The 19,705-nt window shown below is 45.3% G+C and overlaps 1 protein-coding gene across 2 annotated transcripts in view; it reads left to right on the forward strand.

Moving 5' to 3' along the window:
- The window catches only part of KDM4B (lysine demethylase 4B), a 47,838-nt gene extending 36,843 nt beyond the window's left edge, over window positions 1-10,995 (forward strand). For both annotated transcript variants that reach the window (XM_066574454.1, XM_066574453.1), the window contains exons 10-22: window positions 1,183-1,331; window positions 2,171-2,499; window positions 2,585-2,696; window positions 4,027-4,205; window positions 4,347-4,533; window positions 4,638-4,714; window positions 5,034-5,089; window positions 5,250-5,358; window positions 5,716-5,901; window positions 6,488-6,652; window positions 6,941-7,060; window positions 8,070-8,162; window positions 9,993-10,995. In XM_066574454.1, the coding sequence (XP_066430551.1) occupies window positions 1,183-1,331; window positions 2,171-2,499; window positions 2,585-2,696; window positions 4,027-4,205; window positions 4,347-4,533; window positions 4,638-4,714; window positions 5,034-5,089; window positions 5,250-5,358; window positions 5,716-5,901; window positions 6,488-6,652; window positions 6,941-7,060; window positions 8,070-8,162; window positions 9,993-10,151 (1,921 nt within the window). In that variant the 3' untranslated portion in view covers window positions 10,152-10,995. The remainder of the gene's footprint in view (window positions 1-1,182; window positions 1,332-2,170; window positions 2,500-2,584; window positions 2,697-4,026; window positions 4,206-4,346; window positions 4,534-4,637; window positions 4,715-5,033; window positions 5,090-5,249; window positions 5,359-5,715; window positions 5,902-6,487; window positions 6,653-6,940; window positions 7,061-8,069; window positions 8,163-9,992) is intronic.
- The last annotated feature ends 8,710 nt before the right edge of the window (window positions 10,996-19,705 follow it).

Here is a 19,705-nt window from a genome sequence, read left to right on the forward strand (position 1 = left end):
GTATTGGCACCGCTGGCATTAATCTGAGTTCCTGTATTGGCACTGCTGGCATTAATCCGAGTTCCTGTATTGGCACTGCTGACATTAATCTGAGTTCCTGTATTGGCACTGCTGACATTCATCTGAGTTCCTGTATTGGCACTGCTGACATTCATCTGAGTTCCTGTATTGGCACTGCTGACATTAATCTGAGTTCCTGTATTGGCACTGCTGACATTAATCTGAGTTCCTGTATTGGCACTGCTGACATTAATCTGAGTTCCTGTATTGGCACTGCTGACATTAATCTGAGTTCCTGTATTGGCACTGCTGACATTAATCTGAGTTCCTGTATTGGCACTGCTGACATTAATCTGAGTTCCTGTATTGGCACTGCTGACATTAATCTGAGTTCCTGTATTGGCACTGCTGACATTAATCTGAGTTCCTGTATTGGCACTGCTGACATTCATCTGAGTTCCTGTATTGGCACTGCTGGCATTAATCTGAGTTCCTGTATTGGCACTGCTGACATTAATCTGAGTTCCTGTATTGGCACTGCTGACATTAATCTGAGTTCCTGTATTGGCACTGCTGGCATTAATCTGAGTTCCTGTATTGGCACTGCTGGCATTCATCTGAGTTCCTGTATTGGCACTGCTGGCATTCATCTGAGTTCCTGTATTGGCACTGCTGGCATTCATCTGAGTTCCTGTATTGGCACTGCTGACATTAATCTGAGTTCCTGTATTGGCACTGCTGGCATTAATCTGAGTTCCTGTATTGGCACTGCTGGCATTAATCTGAGTTCCTGTATTGGCACTGCTGGCATTAATCTGAGTTCCTGTATTGGCACTGCTGGCATTCATCTGAGTTCCTGTATTGGCACTGCTGGCATTCATCTGAGTTCCTGTATTGGCACTGCTGGCATTCATCTGAGTTCCTGTATTGGCACTGCTGGCATTCATCTGAGTTCCTGTATTGGCACTGCTGACATTCATCTGAGTTCCTGTATTGGCACTGCTGGCATTCATCTGAGTTCCTGTATTGGCACTGCTGGCATTCATCTGAGTTCCTGTATTGGCACTGCTGGCATTCATCTGAGTTACTGTATTGGCACTGCTGACATTCATCTGAGTTCCTGTATTGGCACTGCTGGCATTAATCTGAAGAGTCTACATTTTTATGTTACTTGTTTTGCAGGACGTACAGAAAGCGCAGCCAGCCGCGTAGGCAGAAGATACAAGACCAGAAGCTGCTGGCAGAAGTATTTGGGGCCGATGTCCTTTCAGATGATAAAATGGATGATGGAACGAAGTGTGAGGATGGCAGCAATAAAATCTGTTGTGAAGGTTTGTATCTAGATTGTCTTATGAGTAGGGGGGCTGTGTATAGAGGGAGGGGGTCTATGTGGCTGCGTATAGAAGGGGGTGGGTCTATGCGGCTGTGTATGCAAAGGGGGGGTTCTATGCGGCTGTGTATGCAAAGGGGGGGTTCTATGCGGCTGTGTATACAAAGGGCGGGTCTGTGCGGCTGTGTATACAAAGGGCGGGTCTGTGTGGCTGTGTATACAGGGGTGTGGTGGGGGGGTCTGTGGGGCTGTGTATACAGGGGTGTGGTGGGGGGGTCTGTGCGGCTGTGTATGCAGGGGTGTGTGGGGAGGTCTGTGCGGCTGTGCATATGGGGTGTGGGGGTCTGTGTGGCTGTGTATATAGGGGGGGGGGTCTATGCGGCTGTGTATACAGGATCATAAAGGGGGGGGTGTCTGTGCGGCTGTGTATACGGGGGAGGTCTGTGCGGCTGTATATACTGGGACGTAGGAGGGTCTGTGCGGCTGTACAGCTTGTGTATATGCTAACGCCACTTTCACACAACTGAGTTCGGTTCAGAATTTTGCACCAGAATTTGTAAGCCAAAACCAGAAGTGGGAACTACATGGAGAAGTAGAATAAACTCTCGGACCTCTTCCATATTTTTTGGACCCACTTTTTGTTTATAAATACTGGTGTAAACTACTGACTGATGCGCTGCTATGTACTGCTATGTACACAAAGTGTTTGCAGGGACTTTCACGATCTCCACCTCTTGTCCGGTTCTTCAGGCGCCTGTGCCACTACTTACCAACATGGCTACATACCTCAGAATTTCCCAAACTGTTTATATCTCCCTTTGTTTTGTTTCATTGTGACAGACCTCTTGGCGAATCCGTTGGCGTCATTTCCTTGTTTTTTGAAACCTAAGACTGTAAGATGTAGCAAGAAGCAGAGGGCCCAGCTCGCAGGCAAATTATTTAACTTTCCTAATATAAAAAACTCGGACTCTTTAGACCTGTTGGGAGACGGTGAGTTTAAGCCCCAGCGTGTCGTCCCCAAACTCTATGTTGTCCCCAAGTCCAAGAAGATTGTGTTTGAGAAGACCCGGATGTCTTGCCAAGAAGCTTTTGAACATTTTGCTTCAGAATTTGACAGCAAAGAAGTTGAGCAGTCAAGTGGGATTCCCAAAAAAGTGTGCGTGCCCAAGGTGCGTTCCATCTCATGCCATCGCTTGTTACGTGGTGACCTTCACCAGATCAATATTAAGGTGTGCATCTATTATATTCCTGCAGCATCAGGCCCTCTTCCCTGAAATGAAAATAAAGAGCAGGCGCCATCCACTGGGTAGACCGCCAACCCGCTCCCCCCTGGCTGTAGTAAAGCAGGATGTGTCCAGTGATGAAGGTAAGCAATATGTCTAATCCACAATCTGTCCTTGGGCAGCTGAAACGATTCCTTCTCAAATTTCACCTGACAAATGACTGTTTTGGTTGATATAATCCATTTTCTTCAGTTTTAGTCTGTTTGGGTACCTTGAGAGGCTCAAACATTTTTTTTTTGACCCCCTTAATTGTTATATATGGCACAAAGGTCAGGCGTGCGGCACATATTGGGTGTAGCTGCACGCGTCCAAGTGCTGCGACTATAACATGCCAGCATAATTCTGAGGGGTGGGTGACGCGGCGCTCAGTGACCGGGGGCGGGTGACGCGGCGCTCAGTGACCGGGGGCGGGTGACGCGGCGCTCAGTGACCGGGGGGGGGGGCGACGCGGCGCTCAGTGGCCGGGGGCGGGCGACGCGGCGCTCAGTGGCCGGGGGCGGGCGACGCGGCGCTCAGTGGCCGGGGGCGGGCGACGCGGCGCTCAGTGGCCGGGGGCGGGCGACGCGGCGCTCAGGGGGCGGGCGTGGTTTGTACAGAAAAACGCCTAACTGCAGCCGGACGGAACCCACTATAGTGTGTGCTTAATTGTATAAAGAAGCAAAGGATGGACCGTGGGCGCAACCCTTGTAATGTTAAGCGTGTAAAAGCAAAGGTATTAACCCAAATTCTTCTTAATTCAGTGATGGCCAGCAAAAATAACGTGTTTCGGGGACGCAGCCCTTTCGGAACCAGACAGAAAAAATACGGGGATGTTGCTGAATATTCCTGTTCTGTACTCCTAGGACCGAAGGAATGGCGTTATCTGTGCTGGCTATCATTTAATTAATACAGAAGAGATTGGGTTAATCTCTTTGCTTTTGTGCGCTTTACGTTACAAGGGTCGTGCCCGCGGTCCATCACTTCTCTCCTTTTTATAATTAAGCACATCTATGCTGACGGCTCTTGGACTGGCAGCACTCAGCTAGCTATATATTATAGTCAGTAGGTTCCATCTGGCGCCATTTCTCCTGGAATGTCCCAGATCCGGTAATTCCACGTTTGCTGCTATTTGGCTCATAGATCTGGCCGAGGAGCCTGCACACACATCAGTGGGCACATCAACCAGCGGATCGCCCACGCCTACTGACAAGAGCGGAATCCACTGCTCCATTTGCCCGGTGTGCATGAGGCCTTACTTAGATTCCAGGATGCTGTCCGGTGTGGGGGGGGCTATTGATTATAGACATGTACAGTATATAATCCATTGCTTTTGGCAGTACCATGTATGTACAGGGAAAGTTTAAAATTGTATGCAAATTCTAATAGTTGCAGCCGGTTGGTGTGCTGGATAATGAGACTTCTTGTGATTTGTAGATTCTATCCCGTTCTCTGGTGAAGATGAAGCTGGCGATTTGGAGACCCTCCCCAAACTTCTGTCACACTTGTGGAAAAACAAGCAACCCAACTTTTTTGCAGAGAGGAAGTTCAATGCTATAGCTGCCCTTGTAGAGCCATATTGTGCCGTGTGTTCCCTTTTTTATCCTTGCCAGCAGGTATTGGGTCACTCTACCTTCCTGTGTTGCCTTCATTCTTCCTCCCTGTGTCTACCCCACTTACCAGTCTGTCAAACATTGAATTGTGCTTCTAATTTCTGCTTGTAACGGCATTTCTAAAGCAGCTAAAACTTTTCTCAGGATCTTTCTCAGTTATCGGAGTTGGTCAGTCCTAAGCGAGGACAGAAGACAAAGCCCATTATACCAGAGATGTGTTTTACACCCAGCGAGAGTAACGTGGATCCTTTACCACTGAGCACCTACATTGGAGAAGACGGTACAAGTCCCCTGCTGTGCTGTGTGAAGTGCTGCGTGCAAGTCCATGCCAGTGAGTCTCTGTTAATGTTCTGGTTGTGCCCTCTAGCTATTTGTTTCTATACAATGTAAGGCATCCCGCCCTTTAACTTAATGCCGTATATTTGTTTTCTCCAGGCTGTTATGGGATTCATCCAGATTTAGTAAAGGAGAACTGGATCTGCTCACGTTGCTCAGCTTGTGCTTGGAACGCTGTGAGTATTGCTCTCCCTAACTGTGTATACCCAACATCTTCGAAGATCTCTTACCAGTCTGCCCCCCCCATGGCTATATGTACGGATACACCCTTTATCTACCATCAGTATTCCATCTCCTAGTTCAAGCACTCTCTCCCACTTGAGTCCATAACTAGGAGCCTACTTGCCATGTTCTTCTCCAGGTCCCTATGTGGGTTACCGTGACTATTACATCTAGGTAGATTCTGTAGTGACAGAGACTATCAGTTAGGGGGCATCACACACAAGTTGGTGTACATTATGCCTTGTCTGCTTCATACCATGTTCTTGTCTGCAGGATTGCAGCTTGTGTAACCTTCGGGGAGGCGCTCTACAGTCTACTACAGACAGAAGGTGGGTTCAGACTTTCTAGTAATTATTTATGGCATCTCTACCAGCAATTCACTTAATTCAGTTTGCTTTATCCTTCCTGGCCATTGAGCCTGGCTAGTTTACACTTTCTGAAGTGTGCATGACCATCTATTTTGTGTCATCTTTTTCTAAACTCTATCAGATGGGTGCACATTGTCTGCGCTATCGCAGTCCCAGAAGCTCGCTTTGTAAATGTAATTGAGCGCCACCCGGTGGACATCAGTACCGTTCCAGAACAGAGGTGGAGACTGGTGAGTTAAAGGGAACCTGTCAGCAGGTGAGGGCATCTAAAACCATCTACACAACACTCAAGATTAACAGTTTTCAAATCTTTCATGTTTCTATGTAATGAAGGTGGCGGACCTTCGTCAACTTGCTTTTGAAAAGTTTTCATGCCGTATGCCAATTGCCACCTACCCACCAGTCCGTTGGGCGGGCTAGAATGTTCCTGCAAGCCAGAGTCCTTCCTCTGACCCTGCCCCTCTCTGCCAGTGAGACGTGGTTGAGTGTTCTGTTGGTTTTACGTGCTCTCGCCTGCTGGCATGTAGGATGTGATCATTGCCGAATAATCTGGGGAAGGTATTTACATCTGATGTTCTCTAATTCAGAGATGTGTATATTGCCGGAGGAAAATCCGAAAAGAAGTTGCTGCTTGTGTCCAGTGTTCTGTTGATCGATGTTCCACCTCCTTCCATGTCACATGCGCACATGCTGCTGGTATATCTATGGCGCCTGATGATTGGCCTTATGTTGTAACCATTACATGCTTCAAGCACAAGACAAATGGGCAATCTGTAAGTACTGTTCAATTACCTCTTGTCATTTGCTATTAACTGGGTCTAATGCCTCTCGGGGAGCAATGCATTAATTGTTCCATACACATGGGTTACAAGTAAGTGGCTGAAATAACAGGCTTTCATTGAGAGATATTGGTTGCAACTACATTGGCTGAAGGATCGGCATCCTTGGTGGTTCTTTCTGGAAATGTATGAGTAAGTTGACAACTGTCAATAGGGTGTGTGTCTTAACAGCCCGATAACCTCATGTGTCCAAACCCCTCCCACCAATGGCCATGTGATCTTGCTGATAATGTCGGCAAGATCCCGTAGCTATTGTCCGCTGTGGGTGGGGTTTCGGCCATATGTGGTTACCGCATCGTGGAGTAACTTCCAGGGGAGCGGTAATGCCAGCTATTTCTACAATATCAGGAGGAACGACAAAGTAATGCTGTAAGCCACCAAATGTAAGAGAAGCCACTGCAAATCTATTGTAAGGGCGAACAGAGGGGAGGTAATGATTAAGGGGAATCCAATAAAGCGAAGTATTACAAAACTGGCAATATTACCAGTGTCTTATTGCCTTAATCTGCTTTTTCATCAGAGTACGGTCTCCAAGGAGGTGAGTGTAGGCCAGACTGTGATTGGTCGAAATCGAAACGGTTTGTACTATCGATGCCAGGTGATTGGATCTGCGACTCATATTTTCTATGAAGTCAACTTTGATGACGGCTCATACAGTGACAACGTGTATCCCGAAAACATCATGGTGAGATTTGCTTCCAAATGAGTAGAATTGGGATTTTGTAGATTGGACTCTCTAAACCTCTGGCAGCCGTTAGGGGCGTGGCATTGTAAGTTTTATGTACAAGCACAACTCTGCTGTAACTCCATTAAATTAGAAAGCCATTAAGCCCAAAATAAAGGCCGCCGGTTTGTTTACATGTAGTTTGTGGCACAATAAAACGAGATGAAACCTATACACAAAGATGTGCGCGAACATCCGTCATGTTTGTGCTTCTTCTCCCATTACCCTTCCCTTTTCTTATTTTTTTAGAGCAGAGATTGTCTACAAAATGGGCCCCCAGCGGAGGGAGAAGTTGTGGATCTCAGGTGGATCGATGGGAATATTTACAAAGCTAAATTTATTTCGTCTAGTGTGAGCCTTATTTATCAGGTAATTACTTGGGTTGGAAAAACAGGCATGGGCATCAAGTTGTACCGGTCCCAGTGATGTAATCTGGTGGAGGATGAAACGAAGCCCCGTAAAGAGGACCTGTCGCTGCAGCCACGGCCCCACTGAGTCCAACTCCCATTTTTATTTTTTTCCTTTTCCATAATCCCTTCCTTCTTGGGTCTGTCTCCTAGCGCTCTCAATGAGAGGTCCCCACCGCTCACTGTCAGTGGATGTCAGACCATTAATCAACCGATGTCCCCATCCCATGGACTGCCCACTCGACAGATTGAGAGACCTAACCTATGAAGAGCTCATGCGGGCAAAGGGAAGAGTTTATGGAAAGAAAACGGGGATGGAGATAGTGGGGCCGTGACATGTCCTCTTTAAGGGAAGGGTTCCTAAAACCTTGAAATGAAAGGTAACAAACAGGAGATAATCTTATCCCAGCTATTTATCATTTTGCAGCATTTTCTGCATACTTCTAAAACGGTCTTAAAGAAATGCAGCAAGAACACGGGAGTTCATCTCCTGCTGATCTGTTCCATCTTTGGCTGGAGGGGGCAAGGCTTAACTGTTTTTTGTTGTCCTCCCGCCAACGGGACGGGGGGAGGCTTCTGCTGCAGTCACTTTCAGCTGGATACATAGTAAGGATGGACGGGGAGGATATGACTCTGCTCCCGAGGCACATGGGGTCAGCTATTTGTATATTTCTCAGTTGTGTGGTATGAGGCAAGATGGGATCAGAAGAAAGGACTATGGGAAGAGGAGCTGGGATATTTCTTGTGGATTTTCTATCTCCAGTGTTCCTTTAGCCAAATTTCACATGAAGGATGGAAGTTGGTTCTTTCCGGTCCCCACAAAGGCAGTTGAATTTTCCCGGTTGACTTAACATTCACTCCACCTGCAGTTCTTTATGAGGAAGATATTTAGCCCTCGTTTTCGCACAATCCTTGCATTTTCTAGGTTTCCTCCATAAAGTTCTCTTGCACTGATTGCATCTCTTGTGCAGGTGGAGTTTGAGGATGCAACCCAGTTAATGGTGAAGCGCAGTGAAATCTTCACGTTGGAAGAACCGCTACCGAAAAGAGTGAAGTGTCGTCTGGTGGGTGTTTTTGTTTTTCTTCTGACTATCTGAATGTCTGATTAGCGTTACATGAACAATAGTATCGAGTTGTTTCACTGTCTTTATACATGTGATGTAGCCTGTAAACAGTTTGTACACCTGGAGCCAAAGACCGCCGGAACTGTATTTGACCATTGGTGCGGACTGTAGCTTATACTCATACTGTTAGCGGGTAGATAGGACTTCACCAGGCATGATAAATGATGAACAGGTTTAATATTTCAGGCGGTTACAGATGTGATGATATCAGTTATGTTTATTATTGTCTGGCTTTTATTTTTATTTTTATTAACTGGGGAAGGAATTTTTTCTTGCCCATCTGAAGTGTAATCCGTCCTAAGTGCCCTGTATTCTACAATCAGTAATTTCAAGAAGACTTTTTGGTGTAGTTTTTAACCCCTTCCCGCTGCAGGGCGTAAGTTTACGTCCTGGGAGCAGGTTACTTCCCGCAACAGGGCGTAAACTTAAATCCTGTGGATAGCGCGGGATCACGTATGATCTCGCGCTATCCCGCAGCGGGAGCCGGCTGTCAGTCACAGCCGGCGTCCCGCTGCAACAGCGGGGGGGGGCATCGGAGATGCGCCCTCCGCTGTTAACCCCTTCCCTGCCGTGATCTAAGTAGATCACGGCAGGGAAAGAGTTCAGAGAGGGAGCGCACTCCCTCTGTGTCTCCGGCCGGCTCTCGCGATGTTTTTGCGAGAGCCTGGCCTGTCGCCAGACACTGGCGTCCTGTGCTACCAGTGCCTGAGATCGCTGTATAAGCGATAAGGCATGGCAGAGCAGTAGCTCTGCCATGGCTTATGACAGCGATCATCAGGGCAGTGGTTAAAGTCCCTCAGCGGGGGGTACACAGATTAAAAAAAGAGTAAAAAAAACATTTTTTTAATGCTTTTTCTCAGATTAGCATAAAAAAAGGTTAAAAAAAATAATAAAACCCCACATATTTGGTATTGTCGCGTCCGTAATGACGCATACAATAAGTTGCACATGCTTTTGACTGTGCACGAAAAAAAAACGCTAAAAAACTGAGGCAAAATGCTAATTTTTAGCATTTTGCCTCACTAAAAACGCAATAAAAGTGATCAAAAAAGCCGTATGTACCCCAAAATGGTACCAGTAAAAACTACAGCTCGTCTCACAAAAAATAAGCCCTCAGAGCGCCTTACATAAAAAAATAAAAGTTACAGGACTTTGAATGCAGCGATTTAGAAAAAAAAAAGATTTCCCAAAAAAAGTTTTTATTGCAGAAGAGTGGAAAAACCTAAAATGTAAGAATTTTGGTATCGTTGTAACCGTACCGACCCGCAGAAAAAATGGAATGTCTCATTTATGCTGCATGATTAACACTGTAAAAAAAATCTGTCAGAATTGATGCGTTTTCTCTCTCTGCTATCATTAAAAAAAAATAAATAAAAGTTTTACAATATAGTCTATGTACCCAAGAGTGGCACCGATAAAAACTACAGTTCGCCACGCAAGAAACAAGCCCTCATACGGCCGCGTCGACGGAAAAATAAAAAAGTTATGGCTTTTGAAAAACGGAGAAGAAAATCCGCCAAAAATTGTTGCGTCCTTAAGCCCAAAATAGGCCGTGTCATGAAGGGGTTAAAGGCAAAATTAGGAAAGGATTAAAAAAAAAAGAAAATCCGTATATATATTTACCTCTTTGCAATCCACTCCTGACATTTGACTTCAAAAACTGCATCAAAATGGCACATGTGAAAGCAGCCCAAAGTTACCTTCAGTATTACTGCAGGAGACTCCTTTATTAACTCTTACACCCTTTTTCTTCTCCCTTCTCCCCTTAAGTCTGTGAGTACTGGGGCTCCTGTGGAGGACACGGAGGACGTGCAGATGAACAAGCGCCCGAGGGTCACAAGTCCAACTAACGAAGAGCCAGATAATCAAACATTATTTGACTTGAACAACACTCAAGTAGAGAATCCTACCCAGTCCGCTGGCTACTAGGTCCGTGCCATCTGTATACTCTGAACATTACGTTGGCGAAATACTTCTGTTTCAAGCTCAAGAATGGATTCAAGCACCTCTCAGGCATTTGCAGACCAGAGACGTCAGAAGAATTTCCATCCAGCAGTGTGACGGGCCAAGTGCTGCTGCCATACATGAACATTAGCCGAGGACACGAATTCTCTAGGTGCTACGGGAAAACTGCATATAAGATCCTCTCTCTTTCTATTTTTCAAACTTTTCAAGAAACATTTCAGAATAGCTTTAAAGTAACAAGAAGAGAGAATTGAAATGTGATTTTATTTAATATCTTGGTAAAAAAACAAACAAACTTTGAAATACATTTGGAAACCTTTTTAATTCACGGATCATCTGATTGTGATACCTGGGAACTGATATGAAGCAGTGTTGTCATAAATTGTTTACTACCGCATTGTAGAAGAACATTTTTTCCCGATTTTTCACCCAAATTACTACATTTGTGTTAAAAAGTACTGGGTGGTGTTTGGAGGATTTGAGACTGAGTCTGCAAGCAAGGTCCTTGTGTAATCATGCATGATTTCTTTTCTTCCTTTCCTGAGTCACCTGGTGTTGGGATTCATGGACAGTGCTTCTGAGAACCTTAATGTATATTGCAAAGTGTAACCCTCAGGAGCTTTGCGGCCTACTGCATGTCCTCATGTTTTATTAGTTAGGGATACATGCATTTTCTTTGTGTCATGGTGTTTATTTTGTGCACTAATCATGATTTCCAATTGTTTATTGATAAATGTGCTGTATTATCATGCCCTCTTTTGTAATTACTTTAAAATAAATCAAGGCACTGGATACCATTTCATTAAAATTGTGCACTTTTTCTCATTATGTCTCACAATGAATATGCTGCGGTCTCATGAAGACGAGACCTACTCTTTAAATGTTCAATATTGTTTCATTTGATGACCAATGTGATTGATGAAGTGCAATTTTCCTGGTTATTTACCAAAATTTACATTCTCTGTCTGAAAAACAGCTCCAAAGTACTGGTCTCCCTTCCTTATAATATGCTGACCACTGCCTGTTGTCCAAGTGATGCCCGTCTCTAGTTACAGACAAGTTATAGGAAGGGAGGGGTTTTTAGCTAGCGTAAGGGAGCTCACCATCATATATAGAGCCTGTTCATCCTGCTTTTCTCAGCTTCTATGTTCTGTCCCTTGTGAACCAGTCCATCACCTCTCCTCCCTCAGCTCTGTACAGTAAGTGGCAATCAGTCCTGATAGTGATGCCCTGCTACGCTGTGTTGGCCAGACCGCTGTGCTATGCTTGTGCCAATACTGCAGTTCTCACAAGTTCTTCCTAGGACTATTGCTGAACTCCTGCATATACGGTAGTAATAGATATCATTGTGCAATTGCTGATGATGCAGCTCTGTGGTACACAGAATAATTGGTAGAAGTTGCTGAAAGTCACTAACCAGTATTGCTACTATACAATGATATCTTGTGAGAGTCGACTACCATTAGGAATACATAGAAAATTGATGGCCTGGTCCATCTTAATAGTATTCCTTTTCTATTCCTCTTAGCATAGATTTATATTATCCCGGCGGCTTGAATTCATTTATTGCTGATTTTCTAACCACGTTGGATGGAGGTTTGTTCGGAGCGTCTACTACTCATCTACAGTAATGTAGTAATTCCTGACATTGGTTCTGATCCTCCCAATAATCTGATGGTGCCCCCCTGTTCTAGTGTTTAGCTTCCTAATAAAACCCTTCCCACCGGAACATTTATACCTTTTAATATATAGAAGTTATGATCATGTCCTTCTCCAGAACTGAACACCATACTGCAGATGTGTCTCACCAGAGGTCTATGCAGCGGATCACAATCTCTCCCTTTCTATTGGTTATACCTTTTTAGCTATGCAGTTGAACCTCCTACTTGCTTTCCCTGCCACTTAATTGCATTGTGGACTCATTTTGAGGCAGTCAGAGATCGGAACCTATAAATCCAAAACTGCAGAAGAGAACCACTGGTGAGATGCTCAGTCTGAGGATTTCTTCTCCCCAAGTGCATTATTTTACATTTTGGAAATATTAAACTGCAGTTTTGCATTGTTTTGACCATTTATACAATAAGGCTAAATCTTTTCCCATGTTCAAGTCACCACCAACGCTACTTGTTTAGGCTGCATAAAATCCTGAACGATGATCGTTCAGTATAAACAGCAGCCGTTCAGTACTGAACATCCGCTGTGTTAAGTCAATGGAGAGGGGCGGCAGAGAACGAGGAGGGAAATCCCCCTCCGGCCCCCTGCTGGCCGCTCTGTGAGTGAGCCAGGGATACTCACGCCTGTGTAACAGCATGGGAGCGAGTACACACAGGGACGCGTCGGACACCCGTTCGCCCGACATTCATCCCGTGTAAATGGCTATTAAAACCTTCTCCACCTCAAATACAAGATTTGTTATCTAGTGCAGGCATTAAGCCTCTACATGAGTTGTTGAGTGGTGGGGGCCTGTTGGCTGTGGGGGCCTGTTGGCTGTGGTGGCCTGTTGGCTGTGGGGGCCTGTTGGCTGTGGTATGTCTCCAATGCCTACAACTTTATAACTATGTACACTCCCAAGGCCCAATATCACAAACACTTTTTCTATTGTCGCAATTTTCCAAAAAAATTGTTTATCATCCAGATTACAGACAGTTGGAGAATCTATGGTTTTATCGAATTGGTGGCAGAGGAAACCTGAGAAGATGTAATGGTCTAGACTCCAGTATTTGTGTCACATTTTAACCAACCTCAAAGGTCTTCTATCTTTTTTTTACTTATGTTTAATTCTTTCAACTTGCCTCACTCTAATACTTTTGTGAGCTACTTAGGCTGGTGTCACTCAAGCTTAAGCCCATTTATGCGCACATCTACGCATTTTTCTGTACTTTTTGCATGTGCAAACCATGTAAATCTGCACATGCAAAAATACCATGCAGGCATGTTCCCATTCATTGAAATTCGCAAATGTTAATCAGTTCAACATGTCATTTTCATGCCCCAAATGCGCAGGAAAATAGAGCATTCTGTGTAATTGTTTGTGCAAAATATGCTTATGTGAATGAAAACATTGAAATCGGTTCTATTTATGGTGTATTGCGCTCGCAAAACATGCAAATATGTCAGTGTGACACAGGTCTTACTCTTAGACTTTCCATTATCTTTTGTATCTTTTACTTGTGTATGTATTTTATATTATGTTCTCCATATTACTTGTATACTCCTTTTTTTAAAGCTTCAAATATGTCTAGCCTGTACAGATTGGCTTTTAGTTAGTTATCTCACTCAGACGACGAGGGTCCGTAGCGCCGATCTAGAATGACCACGACCGAGAGCATTGTTCCATTTGGTGTTGATGTCGGAGGAGGTACCGTTGCCTATCTGTTGCACCCACGAGTGCTGCGGACGACCAGAGGGCCTCAGCCATCCGGCAGGGAGTCGTCTCTCGATTTTCCTAGTAATTGCTGCGGTTAGAGCACCGTGGGCCGGAACAGCTTCTGACTAGCGTGCAACATGACCAAAAAGTGCCAGTCATCTCCTTGTTATTGTGATCGACTCAAGCCCTGTGCAAGTATCTCTCGGTTTCTGATGAAGTCAAACCAACGGACATGACGAATCTGGCGTTGGCATCGCATGTGAAAGGACTCCATACGCTCAGTGGTTTGCGACGGCAGGGTCCAAGTCTCCAAGCCGTACAATAATATTGGCATTACGCAGGTCTGCTAGGATCAAATCTTAGTCCTGGGTGTTGTGCTCTGCCTCCGCCAGAGTTTATCTAGGGATCTCATCGCCGAGGCTGCCAGTGCTATTCTCCGCAGGATGTCCGGAAGTGCCCTCCCATCTGTGTGCTGAACGCTTCCGAGGTACACAAACTCACTGACAGCGTTGACTCTGTGCGTTTACGTCTAGGTTCGGAGGAATTGCGCCAACTCCTATATTCTGCAGCTTGGTTTTTTGGCCAGGAGATGTGAAGCCCAAGACAAGACGCCTCAAAATCGGAACTGTTCCAGTGGGTGTCTCAAATTATTAGATGTGACATCCAAAAGTGCAACATCGTCGGCGTAGTCCAGGTCGGTGAAGTGGTATTCCGGAAGAGTGACCCCCATTATGTTGGACAATACAGGTAGTCCCCGACTTACGAACAGGTTCCGTTCCGGGAGCCCGTTCGCAAGTCCATTTTGTTCGCAAGTCCGAACAAATGGTAGTATGGAGCGGGATCGCGGGTGGATCCCGCTTCATACAACGTCGGGTGCAGGCTGTTCTTACAGCGGGCACCCGGCGGCAGCAGTTCCGACGAGCCGCGTCGCTTGTCAGAACGGTTAACACTTTAAATACCGCTCTGACAGCGGTATTTAGAGTGTTAACAGTTCTGAAGAGCGGCGCGGCTCGTTGTAACTGCTGCTGCTGGGTGCCCGCTGTAAGAAACAGCCTGCACCCGACATTCAGGGGGCCCGTACAGCCTCCCACAATGAGATCGTGGGACGCTGTGTGGTTGCTAGGCAGCCGGGGACCTTCTGAAAGGCCCCAGGGCTGCCTATGCAGAGTGCCCATCAAGCGCACGGTTTGATAGGCGCTCTGGATAGACAGCCCTAGGGCCTTTCAGGAGGTCCCCGGCTGCCTAGCAACCGCAATCTGACTGGACAGGCTTCTATCAGGCTCGATAGAAGTCTGCCTGGTCCCTGCACAGTATGATGTCATGCCGTAGCATGACATCATACTGTGCAGGACAGAGAGCTCGTATCTAGCGAAATTCGGAAGTCGAATGTTCACAAGTCGGGGACTATCTGTACACTCAAGAATCCAGTCCATGGTCCTGCAGAAGAGTGCGGGAGCCAAGACGCAACCTTGTCGAACACCGGCCAGGGTCTCAAAACCAGCAGAGGTTGAACCGTTCATACGGACTTTGGCGGATGTGCCCTGATGCATGTCTTTTAGTAGGTTTAGAAGGGATGTGGGGATGCCAATGCCATGCGAGGCCTTTCAGAGGGCTTCTCTGTTGACTGAGTCGAACGCCGCCTTGAGATCGACATACGCAACAAGGAGCAGTTTGTTAAATTCTCTATGTATTTCTGAGAGGAGCCTTAGAGCAAGTATAGCATCCATGGTAGAGCGGCCTGCCGTGAAGCCTGACTGCTGGGGTCTCCGCTTGAGGGTCAGGAGTGGTTGCACCCTTGAGAGTAGAACATGCGCAAAGACCTTGTTGGAAACTGAGAGGAGCGTTATCGGCCTGTAGCTAGTGCATGTTATTTTTGGCCCCTTTCCCTTGTACAGGGCGAGGATGATGCCCTCCTTCCATTCGACGGGGACTTTCGCACAAGACCAGACGCGCAGAATAGATGTAAAGCAGTGCTTATCGGCTCAAATGCACATTTCAATTAGGGATACCCTTAATAGGCCACTCTAATGATTTTGTTTTTCCATTCACGATGTATCAATTCCCCCAGTATATATGTTGGCTAGTGTTAGCTTTGGTATTTAGTTCTTTCTGTCTGAGACTCCTGGCCTCTCTTGCCTCAGGTGATCATGTGATCTCAATTCTGACCAGCTAAGATCTGCTTGGAAGTCATGTATTCGTTTTCTGGTCAAATTCTCAATTTATGTGATGCTGTTACATGGCTCAACCACTGAAACTGTGTTGAGGGGACAGAGCCTTCTGTTTATAGGTAATGATGGTTGTCACACAGATGTAATAGAGGAGATCACAGCTCATCCTCCTGATTGTATACTTATAGTCTTTAAATTATTTAAGTAATTTTAATTAAACTTTCCCCAGCAGGAAAAATTGTATAGCCTGCTGTGCTGATGCATCATGGGATTGATTGAAAGTGAAAGTAAAAAATCACTCTCAAGATGCTGCCTGGCAAATGTTAGACAGGCATGGAAGTGGCTGGAATACATAGAGCAGACCTCCAGCAATTGGAGCTCCAGGAAGATAATTTGCTTATTCCTATTTCATTTTGGAATGAATGAGGAGTTGTTGAGTGGGACAACTGGGTTAAATATTACAAGAATTCTTGACTTTGAGAAGTTTGGAAGTGGACATCAACTAACTGCAACATGGAAGAGGAGAGTAGCCATATGGTGAGCTGCAACGTATTTTATACATTCACAGACCTATCAGAGGAAAAGTCAAACTTCACCGGCCAGAAATGTAAGCTTGTGTCTCTATTGGAGGAAGAGATGCAAAATAGCTACATTGTAACTCATTAAGGCAATTGAGGTTTTTCTTGACAAAGCAAAAGTAACTCTTCAGAATGTTGAAGGAAAAAATGTTCAGTGTACCTGCAGAAGCCGAGGAATGGAAGCATGTGACCCAAAGAAGCCGGAGGATCAGGAGTCCGTCAGCACCCATACTGATCGGGAACCGGTACCAGGCTCTCACACAGGAGAACAACGAAGAGGTACATCAAGAAATGACTCTACCCACAAAGAACAGTCTAGTAAGCACTCAGAATCCTCTTGCATGGAGAAATACAAGTGTTGTTGTGAAGAAGAAAAGGAAAGTGTTAGTTGTGGGGGATTCTTCATCAAGAGGAACAGAGGCAGCTGTCTACAGACCTGACATAACCTCACAAGAGGTGTGCTGTCTTCAAGGTGTAGAAATCAAAAATGTGTCTGATATGCTCTCAAGACTTCAGTTCTACAGACAACTACCCATTCCTACCCATACATGTAGGGACAAATGACACTGTGGAAAAAAGGACCTTGCAACTATCTGCAGAGACTTGGCAGGAAAGTAAAGGAACAAGGAGCACAGGTAGTCTTCTCATCCATCTAGTGAATGACCATGGAATAAGGAGGTGGAACAGGATTCTAGAGGTGAATAGCTGGCTACGTTGATCAGCAAATATTTGGATTTCTAGACCATGGCGTGAATTACCTATATGATGAACTGCATCCTAGAGACTGGTTGCACCTTATAAAACAGGAAAGCATATATTTGGCAGGCACCTTGCTACACTCATCAGGAGAGCTTTAAACTAGAACAATATGGGAATGGAAGTGGCAGGCCAGGTAAAAATATCCAGCTAATGAATACAATTGAGAACCTTGTTATTCGAAGTGGAAATAAAGAAAAAATTCAAAAGGCAAGTAGAGGAACAAGAGACACTGATCACAAACTAAAATGTTTCTACACAAATGCACAGAGCATGGGAAGCAAACAAGGTGTCAGGACTTAAACCTCTCATGCTACAGGCAATACTTCAACTGATTTAGCTATTCAGCATGCTGGATAACTCTCCTGATTCCTAGTCCCATGCTCCTTGTCCCTCGTGCCTTGTTCCATGTACCTGGCTCTGTGTTTCCCTGTAAGTCCACCCTGTGTCTTGTATTTTCCCCAATTAGCTTCCTCTATAAACCTGGCCCCGTTCCCTCATTCCTTGCATGTATGTTGTGCCTACCAGCTTTTAACCAAGCTCTACTCCTTTGTTGCCTACAATAAGATTGACATCACCGTGATTGACTCCTGACTGGTTTCCAGACCATGTCTCTGCTAAATCCTCTCTTGCTTTATCTGTATTTTGCCCCTCTGCTTAATCCACTGTACTGCTTTAACATCTCCATGTATCAACCCCAGCTTGCCCAACCTAATTGCCCGCCCTCTTTGGCTGTGCAGGAAGCCCATGATGCCTGCAAGAAAGTGTCGGACAAACACTGCTAAGCTGCCCCTACCTTCCAGGTTTAAGAAAAGGTGTGGTTATCAAGCAAGAACTTGCAGGCTCACGTACCCTCTCCCAAACCTGGGGCAAATTCATTGGACCATTCATGATCGTAGCAAGGATCAGCCAGGTGGCATTCTGATTGAAGCTCCAGGGCAGCCTGAAAGTGCACCCAGTTTTTCACGTGTCCCTGTTGAAGCCTTTTTGGGAGAACACCTTCACCGGAAGACAGCGACCACCTCCCCTCCAGTAAAAATTCAAGGACCATATGTATTCATCGTGGAGAAGAGCTTGAAGTAAAGAATCCACAAGAAGAGGTTGCAATTTCTAATAAAATGGAAATGATATGGGCTGGAGGGAAACTCCTGGGAGCCAGTGTCTATGCCCCCAGGCTCACACAAGAATTTTACCAAAGGTACCAAGGGAAGCGGGCGGAGAGGAAGGGAGGCTAGTGTCAGGACTGAAACTTGCAATCTGTCATGCTCCAGGCATTGATTTGACTGATTAAGCTCTTCAGCATGCTGGATAACGCCCCTGATTCCTAGTGCTGTGTTCCACGTCCCTTCTCTCCTGTTCCTGGCTCCGTGTTTCCCTGTCTAAGCCCACCCCGTGTCTTGTACCTTCTTCAATTAGCTTCCTATGTAAACCTGTCCCTGTTCCCTGATTCCTTGTGTGTTTATTGTGCCTAACAGCCTTTAACCAAGCTGTCCTCCTTTGTTGCCTACAATAAGAAGATTGATATCACCATGTATTGATGCCCTCGTATAATTATGATTGGCTCATACTTAGACTCTCCCATTACAAGGTGGAGCTACAGGACCTCTATTTAAAGCTCAGGGAGCTGCGAGTTCAGTATGCTGTCAGTCCACCACTAGGGCTGACATGCCGCCGTTTTGTTTATTTATTTGATTTCAGTTTTGCTTATCAAGGCTCTGACTTAGTGACTACCTTATTGAGGGACTAGTACAGGTCTTAGAATTCTCTGACCACTCTATTGAGGGACTAGTATAGGTCTTAGGAATTTTCCTTTAAAGTCTGAGTCAAAATTATCAGATGGCTATTCAAAAGGCGGCTAGCTTGGGCCGCTGTGAATATGCTATCTGATTATCTAGGGACCCGATTGCAAAAAATCTTGCCTTCTGGGTACTCTTTGATCTAACGGCCAAAATTTCTCGCTCTTTTTGCACTGGGATTAATATCCCTGCGAAATTACATTTTCCGTTTAAAAGGGTAGAAATGTCTCTTACCTGTACCCTACTCCCTTTTTTTACCATTGCAGTAGTAGGGTTTTTGTAGTCCTGGTGGTGACAATGATTTATTCAGTAACATAATCGTCTCCAGTTGAAATGACAGTTCTACGTTGATTGATCCCTATATACCCAGCGTGTCATTTATTTGAGTACTGGACATTTTGAGGCTTCTTTAATTTTTTATTTTTGAACCACTATCCAATTTCTGACTGGTAGTCATCAAACCAGTAAATTACCATCTTTCGCGTATTGAAACCCCTGATGAACCCACGTAGTGGGAGAAACGCGTTGGGTTACGTTCATAATTGTTAGTAGTCCGGCATATACCATCTCTTGATGTGAACGACGTATATATCATTAAGCCTGACCACTAAGTGGTGGTTGGGTCACGCTCTTACACATCCAAATGTCAGACTTATGTCATCTTTTCATCTTCTGATTAGGTTGACGTGTATGCAATAGATTCTGATAATTTTGCCAAATTCTGCAAAGAGACCGAGTACACTAAACGGCTGAGTTATAACGATACTCAGACTGATCGGTCTATTACTGTTTATGGACAGTGGTATCAATAATTTCTATCGGTTCCATGGGTTTTCCTGGATCTAGATTTATG

This window comes from Eleutherodactylus coqui, chromosome 7 (assembly GCF_035609145.1).
Source record: "Eleutherodactylus coqui strain aEleCoq1 chromosome 7, aEleCoq1.hap1, whole genome shotgun sequence".
In the NCBI taxonomy this organism is placed as follows: Eukaryota; Metazoa; Chordata; class Amphibia; order Anura; family Eleutherodactylidae; genus Eleutherodactylus; species Eleutherodactylus coqui.